The sequence below is a fragment of the Homarus americanus genome, unplaced genomic scaffold (assembly GCF_018991925.1).
Source record: "Homarus americanus isolate GMGI-L3 unplaced genomic scaffold, GMGI_Hamer_2.0 scaffold13846, whole genome shotgun sequence".
Lineage (NCBI taxonomy): Eukaryota > Metazoa > Arthropoda > Malacostraca > Decapoda > Nephropidae > Homarus > Homarus americanus.
The window spans coordinates 63,516-81,147 of NW_024757805.1; the positions used below are offsets into that span (position 1 = coordinate 63,516).

Genomic DNA, 17,632 nt, shown 5'->3' on the forward strand with positions numbered 1-17,632 from the left:
GGAGGTGGAGGAAGGGGGTGAAGAGGGAGGGGGGTGGGGAAGGGGGAAGAGGGTGTGTGGGCTTTATGCTGGCTGGCACGGATTTTGGTATTCGGAAGCTTGTAAAGGTGACCTCCCCTCTCCCACCACCACGCCCTCTCTCTCTACCTCTCTCTATCTCTCTTTCATACCACCACACCCTGTCTTTCCCTCACACCACCACACCCTATTTCTCTTTCTCACACCACCACACCCTATTTCTCTTTCTCACACCACCACGCTCTATTTCTCTTTCACACAACCACACCCTGTCTGTCACCTCTCTCTCTCTCACACGCCTACACGCCCTGTCTCACACTTACACGCCCTGTCTCACACCTACACGCCCTGTCTCACACCTACACGCCCTGTCTCACACCTACACGCCCTGTCTCACACCTACACGCCCTGTCTCACACCTACACGCCCTGTCTCACACCTACACGCCCTATATGTTAGAACCAGGGTGTGATAACCTCCAATTACCTCTGACCTTGTCCTTAACCGTTCAATGGAGGGTTAAGGTGCTTGAGAGTTAATTGGTCGCCAGAGAAAGGGTTAAATGGTAGCTGGATAAAGGGTTAAGTGGTAGCTGGATAAAGGGTTAAGTGGTAGCTGGAGAAAGAGGTTAAGTGGTAGCTGGATAAAGGGTTAAGTGGTAGCTGGAGAAAGAGGTTAAGTGGTAGCTAGAGAAAGGTTACATGTTTCATCTGTTTATGGATGTGACGGGGAAAATTGGATACTTTAGCGTGTGGGGGGGGGGTGGGGTGGGGGTGGGGGTGGGGGGTGGGAGGTGGGTGAGGGAGTGGGGGGACCATCGGTGACTCCCATGACTCTGAACTGTGACCATTCCACCACCTAGGTAGAGATTGATTGAAGGTATTACCTGGATAGAGGGATCACCTGAACATTATAATATCCTAATTTATTTCACCTGTTCATGATATGTGCTATTGTTACTTGAAGGGTGTTAGTGTTAGGTTAGTGTTAGGTTAGGTTAGGTAGGGTGTTGTTTGATTATTTTATTAATATCCGTGTTAAAGAGTTATCGTTTGGACACAACACAGACAGAAGATGACAGAGAGGACAGAGTTGGATACACCACCCAACACCCCAACCAGACCAATAATTTGTGTTTCAGTGTTGTGTCGAGGCATAAACCTAGTTAATATTTTTTCCTCTCTGCTGACCGACATATGCGAAAGAATCAGTTTCCCAGCCAATATATTGCGACTTTTGGCCGTTGTTGTTTTGGTTGTTGTTTTAAAGTGTTGAGTCAAAGTCAGACCAAATTTCGCCTCAAACTCTCCAACTGGGAAGTTATTGGAACACTTTTACCACTAAGTCAGGAGAAAGTCAGGGAAAGGTCTCGGGAAAGTTGAAAAAGTTGAAGGTTCTTTGGCTCGTCCTGTCATTATTGACACCAGTTTACGCCAGACGAACGATAGCAACAACTCTTCCTGCAGAGAGTTACAGTGGAAGAAGATAATTCCCGAAGGAAAAAAGGAGAAACAGAAAAGATAAAAAAAAAAGAGGAAAGGAGAAGCAAAAATAAGATGCAAATTAAAACGACAAAAAAATAAATAACAAACAACAATAACAACAACAACAATAACAACAACAACAATAACAAATAAATAAATAATAACAACAATAATAACAAACATAAAACACAAAAGAGATATACATTTTTTATCTGTTCTCAATCCGGAAATTAACGTTCTGATATAATCTTAACAACCAAACACACGCTGCAAACACGACTTTTTTTTTTCTCCCAGGAAGATCACAGACGGCGAATTATATTAACATTCTTACTATATTATTGAAACTAAGATTATACTACATTTCGAAATACGACCATACGAGTTATTTAATTTTACGATAGTTATTGATATTTTAATCTTAAGAGAAAAGTCATAGAGGTGATTGAATACTTTACGAGAGATATTAATACTCTGAAAAAAATATAATACCTATCGGAATAAAATATAATTAATCTCCTAATTAACACCTCATCAGCTTAAACACAGGTAGGATTAACAGATTGGGATAAATAAATAAAACTGGGATTATACATTATGAATTTACTCTCCTATTTATTGTAAGACCAAACTATTATACTTAGTGAATTCGACAATGGGATTACTTGTCATTAATCTGGTGAGGATTTACTAAGCGTGAATACATAAGACAAACGAACTACGGATTACATTTCGTCCTGTTGGTGGATTTTGCAGGGATTTACCAGCACATCAGCTTATACATGGACAGGATTACGGAATGCATTACTTTGTGTGCTAAATGTTTCATAAAAATAAACATTATATATTAGGCATGTTACTATCTATCTTTTTATCTATCTATCTATAATTAAACAGCTATATAGGTAGGGGAATTGATAAGTAGAATGACATACATACATACATACATACATACATACGAAGACTTAGGTCACTTGGGACACCCACGCCAGAGCTGAGGACCATCTACAACGCCTTTATTCTCCCCAAACTAACGTATGCGTCACCAGCCTGGTCGTCGTCTCTCAACTCCACCCAACAACGTCAGCTAGAGAAGGTACAGAAAAGGGCCTGCAGAATCATGCTCGGCGCAGAATACTCCTGCTACACCAACGCCTCTCCACCCTGGAAATGCCATCCTCAGTGACCTCCACCACCAAGCACTGGAAAGGTTTGGCAGTGACTACTGTACCACCTCGTCATCGCCACCTCCTGCCACCTGCAGCCCCCACCCAACTTGCGCAGTCCGCCACTACAACAAAATTCAGCCCATAAGAGCCCGCACCGATAGATATAAGAACAGCACCATCCCATCTATTGTTAAAATAATAAACAACTCCTGATTTATGTACTGTACAGCCCTGTAAATGTATTCAATGCATATTATATCATTATGTCTAAATCAAATGTAAGTCTGTATATTTTCAGCCACCGGCTGCAACTCTATTAATAAACCGTTTATTATTATTATTATTATTACATACATACACACACCAGAGAGACAGACATAAATAAATCACCCATTAAATAAATCAGGTGTTGAGCCTCGTAGGGGATTTATCATCATGAGTCTTTATAAGAAGTACACCTGGATTAATGATAGCCAGGTAATGGAGGCGATTATATGCTGGATTAATAAACAGTGGAGGACTCAACCAGGTAATCGGACAAGGATTTAATATAGTTGGAGAGAGAGAGAGAGAGAGTTAGGAGAATGAAATAGAGATAAGACAGAAATCAAATAGAAACAGAGATTTACAGACAGATAAACACCGACAGACAGACAGACAGATAAATACACACACACAGACAGACACAGACAGACAGAGTAAGGTATTTTTCTCTCTCTATTGACTTCTGATTCCACGGCAAAGGTCACCATCATCACACCCACCACCACCATCACCACCATAATCACCACCCAAGAAACTCACCATCACCCTAATCACCACCAACACCACCATCAGAGCCAACACCCACACCCCCACCCACACCCACACACCCACCCACCCTCACACACACACACACACCTGTTACCTGTGTCCCTTAATGGTGCAGTCTTGTAATGGCACAATCGTGTAATAATGAGTGTCATAAGAGCCATAGTGGTGTTATAATCAGATAGGACCAATAACCAATGAAGAGGTCGGTGGGGGGAGGGAACAGGGGAGGGAACAGGGGGGATGGGTGGCAGGGGTGATAGGGGACGGGGTCAGGGGGGACGGGGGCATCAGGGGTAAGGATGTCTTTAGTGTAGGTGGAGGTTATATCGGGGTCCTTTTTATCTGGTTGCTTTAAACGAGGACGTCTCTATAAGGTGAATGTTGCTTCGGGCCATTAAAACGTATTAGAGGTGGCAGGAGTTCTGGCGTACAGCATCTGGCGCCATAAAGTGGATCACAGGCTGTAGCAACTGAGGTGAAATTGAATTGGTGCAGGTGTGTGTGTGTGTGTGTGTGTGTGTGTGTGTGTGTGTGTGTGTGTGTGTGTGTGTGTGTGTGTGTGTGTGTGTGTGTGTAGCTGTGAGTTTGTGTGTATGTGGGGGTAGGTGTGTGAAGGGATCGTATGAATGTGAGGGGAACTAACACATTGTATAATAATATTAATAATAGTGGTGATGATGATGATGATGATAATGATGATGATGATGATGATGATGTTTATTATAGTGACATGACAGCAATCATAGTAACAACAACAACAAGAACAACTACATCATCATCATCATCAACAACAACAACACTAATAGAAAATAACAGCAACAAAAGGTGTTCTTCTCTCATGAGGACAAAAAACTTTCACAAGTAAAATTTAATAACTACCGAGAAATTACTCATATATTTTACAGACTCTCTCTAAAAACCCACAAATTCATGGCTTTAAAATATTTCCTCCTTAAAACGCGTCTTATATATCATCTGACTTATGATTTATGTCGCTATTAAATGCAGAGAGCAAACGTGAAGCTACACAGTCTAAACCAACGAGAGAAAAATAGTGTCTGTTTACACGGGCGCTAGCTTGAGTAGAGCGGCTAGTGCCTATTGAGTCGGAGGGTTAAAAGGTCTTTGGCCCTATTCTGGCACCAGCTGGCCCTTAATTCGAGTTCGAGCCAGGTTTTTCAATAAATTTGGCACCAGTATTGGCACTTGCTGGGACTTCATCCAAACCACCAGGAAATTGCTCACAGCCGGATAGAAGGCTTCGGAGAATGAGCCAGATTATCTACATATCGGTAATGGTGAGACTGAGGATAATGAAGTATAAAAAACTCACTTTTCCCCTCGCAGATCTGGGTGTCAGTGGCGTCAGATTCATCGTGGTTTAAAAGTTGATGCCTGTACTGAATTATAAATGTGAATACTGTACACAGGCATTTATGAATTTGTTAACTCACATATATACAAATTATTATTTATATGTAGATACTTAAAAACAACGGCCCATAGTTCCCGGCGTGACTGAGATCAAGACGCACAATAATTCATCAAATGTTATCAGTTGACCCTTCCTTATGGTATCCTAGTTGTGTTCTGGTGTGCTGTTCTTCTTCCCATCATCACCACTATCACCACCATCATTATCACCATCACTACCACCACCACCACACCACCATTATCATCACCACCACCATTATCACCGCCACCACTACCATTACTATCACCACCACCACCCACCATCACCATTATCACCACCACCACCAACTCCCCACCACCATTATCATCACCACCATTATTATCACCGCCACCACTACCACCATTATCACCACCACCACCCCACCATCACCATTATCACCACCACCATTATCACCACCACCACTACCACCATTATCACCACCACCACCCCCATTATCATCACCACCACCATTATCACCGCCACCACTACCACCATTACCACCACCACCACCACCCCCACCACACCATTATCACCACCACCACCATCACCACCACCACCACCACCATTATCACCACCACCCCATTAGCATCACCAACACCACCATATCACCACCACCACCATCACCACCACCACCATTCATCACCACCACCATTATCACCACCACCCACCATCACCATTATCACCACTCACCACCCACCATCACCATTATCACCACCACCACCACCTCCTCACTCACTCACCACCACCACCACCACCACATGGCCCCTTGGTGTAACCCCTCTGTCACCACCTATAACCTCAGCAACCACCCACCAGCAACCAATCGACACAAGGTTGTAATATTCTCCAAACATCCGCCATTGTTTCTTGGTACCTCTCTCTCTCTCTCTCTCTCTGTAATTATATTTATTCTTTCATATTCCACACACCTACCGAACCTACTGACTCCACAACCTTACTCACTCCACATCCATCCTTACTCACTCCACATACATCCTTACTCACTCCACATCCATCCTTTCTCATTCCACATATATCCTTACTCACTCCACATCCATCCTTACTCACTCCACATCCATCCTTACTCACTCCACATACATCCTTACTCACTCCACATACATCCTTACTCACTCCACATCCATCCTTTCTCATTCCACATATATCCTTACTCACTCCACATCCATCCTTACTCACTCCACATACATCCTTACTCATTCCACATACATTCTACTGACACCCACACACACACACACACACACACAGTATCATATTATATTTTCCAATGTTTATAAAACGCTACGTGTACAAACTATTGTGCCAGTGTTTTGTGTGAACCTACAAGCAGGTTATCCAACATGCATCAATTTTGTATTTTTTATCAAACATTGAAATAAAATATCTAGGTCACTCGTCCCAGAGCTGTGTTGAGTATTAGTAATCTCTTTCTTATCTCAGTATATACTACAATATCCTCATTCTACGAACTAGGAAAAAAAATAGAAGCGAGGAATATTTTCTCCCATCCTAGTATGCACAACAATGTCTGTATTACGTAAACTGGGAAATATATACAGCGAGGATCATATCTTCTTATTACAGTATGTAAAACAATAATCGTATTACCTGCACTAGGAAAAAAAATCCGTTAAGAACAATATTCCCTATTCCAGTATGCACTACGACAAGAGTATTAACTGAACTAGGAAAAAAAAACACACAACCATTATCACGTTACGTTGTTAAAATATGAACTCTCACTGAACGACTAACATAACCCGACCCGTTATCATTACACTCGCGCGCTAACAAATTTATTAATTACATCGCCGTGTAATAACATAATGTAATTCATCTTTATAGCACACACGACTCGCCCGGTAACTTTGCAATATAAGTCGGGATTAGGGTGTGTTCCCCGGGTGCAGATATTAGAGGTGCATTAAGCCTCTCCCGTGACGTAATAAGCTTTTGCGAGTTGACTAAATGAACATTATTACAATATCCTCTGATGTAACTCATTATAATGCATGACTCAATTAAAACCTTACCAATGTACTTTGATATTGTACCTTTGGATACTTTCCCTCGTGTACTTCCTCTTTTAAAACTTCACCTGATACTTTCCCTCGTGTACTTCCTCCTTTAAAACGTCCCTGATACTTTCCCAGGTACATTCTCTTTGTATTTTCCCAGCGTACTTTCCCATGGTACTTTCTCAGGTATTTTCCCCATGTTTCTCTTCAGCCGCCCTTGACCGCCCCTTGACCCCTTTCCTTGACACTTTCCTTGACACTTTCCTTGACACTTCCCTTGACACTTCCTTGACACTTCCCTTGGCACTTTCCCCGCCACTCACGGTGTCACTGTCTCCCTCAGGTGTCATGGATGGAACAAATGGACGATAAACTAGAGCTGCTCACCTGGGACTCATACACCTACGCTAATGACAAGAGGTGAGTCACCTGAATCGCCCTTGGTGAGTCAAGAGTCTCCTGTGTTTTCATGAAAAGAGTCAGTTACGTTTTATAGTCATAGGTGAGTCAGTTACCTGTTAAGAGTCATAGGGGAATCAGTTACCTGCTATAGTCATAGGTGAGTCAGTTACTTGCAATAGTCATAGGTGAGTCAGTTACCTGTTTTCGTCATAGGTGAGTCAGTTACTTGTTATAGTGTTAGATGAGTCAGTTACTTGTTATAGTCTTAGGTGAGTCAGTTACCTGTTTTCGTCATAGGTGAGTCAGTTACCTGTTATAGTCTTAGGTAAGTTTGAGTCACCCCGAGTCATAAATATTTAGCTCTAACAGACTCCTCTCCTGACTCACAGAGAGAGAGAGAGAGAAACAGATAGAGAGAAGGACGAAGAGAAACGGAGAGAGGTAGAATCAGAGACAGATAAGGAGAGAGAGAGAGAGAGAGAGAGGTAAATTAAATAAAGTTACAGCTTAATTTCTTCGCCGGAAACCTCTCTCTCTCTCTCTCTCTCTCTCTCTCTCTCTCTCTCATAATTATTAAAGCTCAGAAATGAAGATACAGACACCGAAAGAAAAAAATATAAAAGATAAGAGAGAAAGCGAAAAAAATACGAAAGAGAGATAGAAAACTATTCACAGAGTTCATATTTTGGCGGTGGATGCCCATATTTTACACATAACTCAGAGTTTCACCAAAGTTACGAGCCGCCAATTTGAGACAGTTCATGAGGATTGGATGTATTTATGGTCGAAGTTCTCCTCGAGTAGCCACGCTGTTTACACCCTTATTGACCTGACCTGACATACCCTGAAGTCATATCATCATTCTTAGGTCCAGATGATTGTGGATAATCATGGGAATCTGAACTCATGGGAATCTGAACTCATGGTAATCTGAACTCATGGGTGATAAAGATGGTCTTTGGTCCAATTTACCCTACGTTAAGTTTAGGTTAGGTTAGGTTAGGTTAGGTTAGGTTAGGTTAGGTTAGGTTAGGTTAGGTTAGGTTAGGTTAGGTTAGGTTAGGTTGTGTTGGGTTAAGTTAGGTTAGGTTAACTCAGTAAAGATCAGATTAGGTTAAATTTGGTTATCTAACTTATTATAAGTCTGATTAGGTTAAGATAGATTAAGTTCGGCTAATTAAACTGGATTAAGTTAGATTAGTTTAGTTCAGATTCTACCCACATCACATTTTAAGTCAGGCTAGACTAACATAGATCAATTTAAGCTAAGTCAGGTTAAGTAACGGTCTCTCGTAAAAGTTAATTCTAAAGTTTCCTCTCGGCCGACGACAGACAGTTTACTATTCAACCATCTATCGTGAGGTAGAGTTTACGAGGGAAGTTGTGACTCTTGACTCATTACTGTTTGATCGTCAGAGATAGAGGAGATGGCCTGCCCGTGGTGGCTCTACGTGTGTGTGTGTGCGTCTGTGTATGTGTGTGTGGGTGTGTGTGTGTGTGTGTGTGTGTGTGTGTGTGTGTGTGGGCCATGTGTGTGTGTGTGTGTGTGTGTGTTATGTGGGTGGGGTGTTCTTACTGGTGGTGAAGATGAGGAGAGAGATTACAGAGATAGATGGCTAGCTGATGAATAGATGGATGAACACTTAGGTGGGTGGGTCGACGCACGGGTAGTTAGATATATGGATAGATAAATTGGCAGAGAGAGAGAGAAGAGAGAGAGGCACTTTTCAACCTTATCTGGCAATCACTCCCCACCCACATCACCCCCCACACACCCACATCCCTACACACCGACATCCTACCCCCACACACACCCACATCCCTTGTCCACCCCCCCACACACCCACATCCCTACCCACCCCTCCCCCACACACACAACCCCCACACACACGCATATAAACAAATTTAAACTAACATCTTTTATTCCTGGTGTGCCAGTTTAGAGGATAATTTCCCATTTCCTAATTTGTGTCGTAAGAGTGGTCAAATTGGGACGTATTAGCTTGTGGCACTTGGTATGGGCGCCGTTCTTGGCTGAGCCCAGCGGATTATACCTGCCAATTTATAGGTGAGATTAAAGTATGTGAGCTGAGTGTGTGAGTTAGGTGCTTGAGCTTTATAGGTGATGAGTGCGTGAGTATACAGTGTGAGCCGAGTGTGTGAGCAAAGGGCGTGCGTTATTATTCTAAGTATGTTTAAGTTGAGTCTATAAGCTGTGGATTTGAGATGAGAATACGAGATAATTTTATGTGAGCTGCTAAGGCTGTGAATGAGCTGAGACTACTGAGAGAAGCAATTTAAGTTCATAAGAAACTCCAAGCGCCCCCCATCTCCAAAATTAAAAATGTTTCCCCTCTCCACAAACCATTTTAAATATTAAATAACTACAGTTTTCTTTTTCTAACCCACAGAAATTGGGTCGAATATACACAAAGATAAAATATTTCTTCCTTGTGTATTAAAAAATGGCAACTGATTCGACGTAACTGCAGATTGTATCACGAAGAAAATAAGAAAAGTTCACGAAGGACAAAATGATATACAGCGTAATTACGAAGAAAATGTTTGCGAAATGTATTGCTCTATGAAAACAGTCAGAGATCGCTGGGCTAATAATAATAATAACATTTAATACGAAACAAAAGACACAATACCACATTATAAGATCTGCCAGACCGTAAAATGAATTCATACCAGAAATAATGCAACCATAATAGGGATTAAATCACAACTGAAATGCAAATACACACACAATACAATATACCGCTAGGACAACAGCAGAATATATGGTGCAGTCATGTGTCCGCTGTGACGATATATACTGTATAACATATAAAGGGATCACTAAAATGTAACAAACTGTAACTACGTGGGGGCCCAAAAAGCATTATAGTATGTGAAATAATGGTAGAATTTAGAGCATAAAATGTAGGAAATGTGTTTTAAAAAGCCATTGTTGTATGTGTTAGTCCAACTCATGACGATAAAATTAATAAAAACTATAAAAATAAATAAATAAATAAATAATAATAATAATAAATCCTACTAAAAAAATAAAGAATTAAAACAAAATAAATAAAATAAAAATGACTACAGGGAAATACACAAAAAAACAATAACGAGAACAAGAATAACATGGATTGCTTTCGCCTGTTTCAATTATCGGTTGTATTAGACGAGGTAAGGCCAGCTTGTCATCGCGTGTCAGGGCAAGGTTACTGGGTCCTACTCCCTCTCCACTACCTTACCGCCTCGCCCCTCACCTTCCCCTGCCCCCCCTGCCTATCCAAACAAGGCCAGGAGCACTGTACGGCAACACCACAGACAGACAGACAGAGAAGTGTGTTCTGTTTGATCTCTCTCTGCTGTGTGGTGAAAAGCTAGTGTGTTCTGTTTGATCTCTCTCTGCTGTGTGGTGAAAAGCTAGTGTGGCCCTGAAGCGTGTAGTGTGGTAGTGTGTTGGTATGGTGGTGACTGTGGTGGTGTAGCAGTATGGTGGTATGGTGGTGTACTGTGGTGGTGTAGCAGTATGGTAGTGTGTTGGTGGTGTACTGTGGTGGTGTAGCAGTATGGTAGTGTGTTGGTGATGTACTGTGGTGGTGTAGCAGTATGGTAGTGTGTGGTGGTGTACTGTGGTGGTGTAGCAGTATGGTAGTGTGTTGGTGGTGTACTGTGGTGGTGTAGCAGTATGGTAGTGTGTGGTGGTGTACTGTGGTGGGCAGTGTGGTGGTATGGTGGTGTACTGTGGTGGTGTGGCAGTATGGTAGTGTGTTGGTGTGGTGGGTGGTGACAGTATGGTGGTGTGTGTTGGTGTGGTGGTGTACTGTGGTGGTGTGGCAGCATGGTTGGTGTGTTAGTATGGTGGTTGGTGTACTGTGGTGGTGTAGCAGTATGGTAGTGTGTTGGTGGTGTACTGTGGTGGTGTAGCAGCATGGTAGTGTGTTGGTATGGTGGTGTACTGTGGTGGTGTAGCAGCATGGTAGTGTGTTGGTATGGTGGTGTACTGTGGTGGTGTAGCAGTATGGTAGTGTGGTGGTGTGGTGGTGACTGTGGTGGTGTATGTAGCAGTGTGGTGGTGTAACAGTATGGTAGTGTCTGGTGTGGTGGTGTAAGTAGTAATGTGGTGGTATTACAGACACACCACCACCAATCATACCATTCCAAAGCATACCACCATACTCACTAACCATCAACATTACACCTCTAGCATTACACCTTTAGTATATCATCATACCCCAGAATCATACATAAACACCTTCAGAATACTAAACATACCCAGAAAACACTCCATGAAACGTAGTCTAGAAAATTAACAAATACACCGAATATACCAACATACGCTATACCCAACACACTAGATATACCAAAACAAAAATACCTTCATCTACACCCAGCCACTACACCCACTCTCTATCACACACATCTTCCAAACCAGTTGCAACATTCCATAATTCACTTGATAGTAAAACAAAAGGAAAGCCTATAACAGCAATATATTTACAAGTGCAATGCCAACTCTATACATACATACTAGTCGATTGAATCAGGCAGAGCTGGTACCCCAAATATGCATGGTATCTCACCCCCACGACAGTATTAAGCGTCATGCAAGGGGGTTAACATCACACCCCGCCCCTGATGTAAACACATTCTCTCCCTTCTCGAGAATTGAAAATCTTGTTTCACCCCTCCAGCTGATGCGTCCTGATTGTAATTTTCAGCTCGAAGAAATTGGGGTCTCGGCAACACATGAGTGTACTGTGTAGTATGCGTGCGTGCGTGTGTGTGTGTGTGTGTTTGAATGTATGCATAAGTGTGGGCTTGTGTGTATTTGTGGGGGAAATGAGTGTGTGTGTGTGTGTGGGGGGGTGTAACAGTGCATGTGTAAGTATGGGTCTGAGTCTACGTGTGGAGAGACGTGTGTGTGTGTGTGTTCCTTACTCCGGCTTAGATTGCTTTTGTTATTTCGTTTATTCAGCGATTGAAGGTCAAGTGGGTTCACTCAGTACTGGGAAACCATTAGGAGCCGGGCCATTAGTACAGGGTTCATTATTATTATTATTATTATTATTATTATTATTTTTATTATTATTATTATTATTACCGCAAAAATAAGGATCACTACAAAATTGACCAGAAATATTTGAACAATGAAAATCCTGTATCAGAGAGAGTGAGCGAGAGAGAGAGAGAGAAAAAGAGTGAGCGTTACCTTAGGAAAATGACGCTTTAAATCGCCATCCGCCGAACAACAGTCCGCCTGTGTACGGTCGGATGGAAGACTACGGGACTAAATCATTTCTGATAGACCAAACGCCCAAACTAATCAAAGCTAACGTGGTCGAAAAAATTATCTGAAGATCGTTAGTTTAGGTCAACTAGTTTAGCTTATTTTGTTTCGTTGTACGCCGCCAGAAATGATTCAGTCCTGGAGTCTCTAAACCGATTGTAAACAGACGAGGCGGGTGATTCGTGTAGGTACACTTGCGGTGAATATTCCCTCGACGCTTTTGTCAATGCCTGGTAACTAATTGTGGTTTATATCTGGTGAGCCACATAAAATAATTATATAATACAAATAAAAATCAACGTTAATAATGTTACACTTACAGTTCCCCGTGTGTGCATTATTATTATTTATCGTTATTATTATTATTATTATTATTATTATTATTATTATTACATCAGTCATTATTATATTAGTCATTACCTTTATTAACTTTATTACTATCGTTATCATGGATCACTTGAAGACGAGGCACCCCAGTTTAATTCACTTGAACTGATTAACCACCCTAAAGCTGCCTCCAGGGGTTAGGTTTGGGTAGTTTGGTTAATGGTTAGGTTACTTTACGTTATGTTAGCTTAGGTTAGCGTGGTAAATCTTTTGGTGTTTCATTTTATTGTTATTAAATGACAAGGTACACACAGCGAGCCGTAAAGCCGGATGTGCTGAGTGGTTGACACAATAATTTATACTGACAACAAACTGCCGCTCCACAGTGTACAGGGCATCATGGACAAATATTTTGGCGAGAGTTTTGTCGCGAAAAACAAACATTATTTTTTTCTTTGGTCTGATGGGCGAATATAGTAAAATGTTTCCCGTTGATATATTACTGTTGATTAGCTATACTCCATCACAATATTGATATAGGATAGTAACTACAAGCCTACCGAGGAAATTTATATCGCGAAATACTAATCCTAAAACCTGTCGTTCAATTCCTTGCACTTTACTGTGAGTGACGAGATCAACACACTAATTTTTCCATACAAGTCTATCATGATTTATCATAAAAATTGGAAGGTCAAATTCTTTAATCAGTGCCTGAAGCTATAAATAAGGATATTAACACTCACCCACGTCGATTGTTGTCCAGAAGTGACCATTACGTTTTCTATGGCGTTTGAAGTCTTCCTTAATTCACTTTTCAAATCATTTTTTTCTTCATTGTTCATTTTCCATACATAAAACAATATCACACACACGCTAACGATAACTCAAAGTTGGTATTGTAGCAGTTGATAAGGTCACTTAGGTGTATTGGCTGAAAATACAAAACAGGAACACTATTTACGTTCGAGGAGACGGGTGTGCACTGGGCTCTCAGCTGTTCCTGGTAAGATGACGTCACCAATAGTATCTCTTGATTGGCCAGTGCTACACCTATCTAGATTCTGATTGGTCATTGTTCCCGCTCCATAACCCTGATTGTTCAGTGTCAGTCCGTATATGTTTATGCTTGTTAACCTATACATTTTCCTCGTTTTAAGACACATTTAGGTAATTTCTCTCACTTTACGTAAAAAAAAAAAACCGTACAATACTGTATCAAAATGTTTTTATAACATTTAAGGATTTCTTAGATATTAATGAATAGAATTTATTATGAGACTGATCATTGACCCAATATAAGTTAATAATTGTTTCGGGGTTAAAATCGGTCGAATCCACTTACTGTTTTCCTATAATTATCTACCTACGACGTTTGTGAACATTGTTTGAGTGTCTCCATTGTCTGTGTGCATTAACTGTATACCTGCACAGTCTATATACATGATTTACCTAGGTAATGTATGTATATATTGTATACATTGTACATCTGCACTGGGTACAATAGCCTCAAAGTTATAATCTTTCAGGGCGGCGTAAAGGAAATATATTTCTGGCTCATAATAAATTCGTAATTCACTACTTGTCACTCATTGATCTCACTTCTAACTCCAGGTAGTATTTCCAGAGATGATCAATGTATTCCAGGTGTCCCCCACGAGGATAATAATAGCACTAACATATAAATGAAAAATTAAATACAAAAACGATGTCGGTGTTTGAACGAGAAGCAGAGTTACACTTCTGCTTGACTGAGCTGAGACAGTGTTACCGCAACCCAACCTCTGTCAACCCAACCTCTGTCAACCCAACCCCTGTCAATCCAACCCCTATCAACCCAACCCCTGTCAACCCAACCCCTGTCAACCCAACCTCTGCCAACCCAACCCCCATCAACCCAACCTCTGCCAACCCAACCCCTATCAACCCAACCCCTATCAACCCAACCTCTGTCAACCCAACCTCTGCCAACCCAACCCCTATCAACCCAACCCCTATCAACCCAACCTCTGCCAACCCAACCCCTGTCATTCCAACCCTTGTCAATCCAACCCCTTCTCAATCGATGTGATCTTGCGTAGCGAGTTTATTAATTCTAACGACGCTACTGATTTATGCTGCAGAGGACCATAATATCTCCCGTCCTTAACGCCATTAATTTTACTGTATACCAAGACGTGTAAAACTCCTTTGATATAATTAGTGAATGAAAGATGATTATACATACACACGTACACAAAAATACATATACATACAGACATACACATAAACACTTACACTGATTGCTATAGATTCACTCAGCCTGTGGGGGAATAGAGGGGGGGGGGGGTAATGACGTTAGTTTGAAAATACAGTGTAGAAATACAAAGAGAATGGAAGGTGTATGATTAAAAATACAAAGTAGAAATGTCAGTAAATCATAATAAAGAAAATAAATATACAATTACAACCACAAGACAAAATAATACACACAAAATACCAAAAGTAAAATACAAATAAATGAAACACAAAGACTCGAAAATACAACAAAATACAATAGAAGAATACAATAGGTTACAAGAAAATGAGTTCGAAATTAATACAATATAGAAAAACAAGTAAATGCAACACAAAGACTAAAAATACAACTTAGCTCCACAAGATACGATACAGATTTAAACATAGAATATGAAAATACAACACAAAGAATTAAAAATGTCATCGTAAAAAGAGAACGCAACACGGCTCTGAAAATACAATATAACAGACATGTAAAAACAGAGAGAGAGAGAGAGAGAGAGAGAGAGAGAGAGAGAGAGAGAGAGAGAGGATGTAGCAAACTAGAACAAACTACAGCAAACTACAACACATTCCAGCACACTACAACACACTACAGCACACTACAACACACTAAAGTTTACTACACCACACCACACTACACCACACCACACCACACCACACTACACTACACTACACGGTCTTGCCAGTACAGAGAGAATGGGGACATATCCAGAGGTCCTCGTGATGACTGGCCGTGTTACCTGCCTCACGCTACACGCCAGGTATTAAGTCTAACAACATCATTACTATCAGGTGTAATGTATCCCAACAGCTGCCACAGGGAACGAGGTAGAGGTGAGGGAGTGAGGGAGTGGGGGAGTGGTGGAGTGGGGAGAGGATGTGTGGTGGTGAGGTGTGGTGGTGGTGGTGAGGTGTGAGGTAGGGTGGTGAGGGTGGTTGTGTAGTGGTGTGTGGTGAGGTTATATAGTATTGTGGTGGGAGGGATGAGTTGGTGTGGTGGTGTGATTAAGATAGATAGATAGAGAGAGAGAGAGAGAGAGAGAGAGAGAGAGAGAGAGAGAGAGAGAGAGAGAGAGAGAGAGAGAGAGAGAGAGAGAGAGAGAGAGAGAGAGAGAGAGAGATATTAACCTTCACTTTGTCGTCCACCTGTAGGTGTATATTACCTGTAATGCCGAGACTAGTTAAGTTAGAGGGGAAACAGATGAAGGAGGAGGAGACGTAGGAAGAGAAGATGGAGGAGAATGAGGAGTAGGAGGAAGAGAAAAGGAAAAGGAGTTGGAGGATGACAAAGAGGATCAGAGAGAGAGAGAGAGAGAGAGAGAGAGAGAGAGAGAGAGACAAGACGACAACAAACTTTTCCTAACCAAACCAAACCTAACTTAACCAAAAGATCCCACAAGGGCCATAAGGTTAAGTTGGGTTAAGTCAGGTTAAGTTAGGATTGGGTGACTCTAATCGTCTCTCCCCTGTCAAAAATTGCTCAACACTCAGCATGCGACCCGAGCATAACTAAACCAAAGTATTAAGTCCGCCATTGGCTATTGTGTGGTAGTCCAAGGTATATACAGTATAGTCTTCGGTAGCTTGTGGTAGTATAGTAGATATGTAGGAGGTATAGCAGCTAGTATGTGGTGACTTTCTGGTTACTATGTGGGGGTGTTTAGTATGATATGTGGTAGATATTTGGCAGCATGTAGTTATGTGGTAGTGTGTGTGTGTGTGAAAGGAGAGAGAGAGAGAGAGAGAGAGAGAGAGAGAGAGAGAGAGAGAGAATACGATGACTAAGGAAAGTAAAAATAAGAAAGTTGTAAACAAGAAGTCTGAACTAAATGGAAGTGGATAAAAGAAAACTATTAAACATCTAAGGAAAGAGTAAGACGATACCAATAAAGGGAAGAACGAAGGAAGAAAGGAAATGAGATAGAGAAGGAGAGAAGGAAAATAAATAATGTGGATAAAAGAAGGTAATACTGCTGGAGAGAAGGAGAGAGGAAGTGGGTGGAAAGGGGAATATGAGAGAGAGAGAGAGAGAGAGAGAGAGAGAGAGAGAGAGAGAGAGGAGAGAGAGGTAGAGAGAAGGAGAGAGAAGAGAGAGAGAGAGAGAGAGAGAGAGAGAGAGAGAGAGAGAGAGAGAGAGAGAGAGAGAGAGAGAGAGAGAGAGAGAGAGAGAGAGAGAGAGAGAGAGAGAGAGAGAGAGAGCAATAAGCAGATAATGTTTCTATTTACTTCCGTCTTCCCGCTCCACAATTACTTTCTTGCTCCCTCCCACATTCATTTTCTTTCTCTCTCATCATTCTCTTTTTCCCTTTATCTTCCATTTTCTTCCACTCTTTCTCTAACACTCTTTAATATAACCTAACCAA

At 41.4% G+C, this 17,632-nt stretch overlaps 1 protein-coding gene across 1 annotated transcript in view; it reads left to right on the forward strand.

The window, feature by feature from the left end:
• The window catches only part of LOC121857816, a 74,053-nt gene that overhangs the window by 47,203 nt on the left and 9,218 nt on the right, over window positions 1-17,632 (forward strand). Inside the window, exon 4 of the mRNA XM_042354069.1 lies at window positions 7,314-7,390. Within this exon, the coding sequence (XP_042210003.1) occupies window positions 7,314-7,390 (77 nt within the window). The remainder of the gene's footprint in view (window positions 1-7,313; window positions 7,391-17,632) is intronic.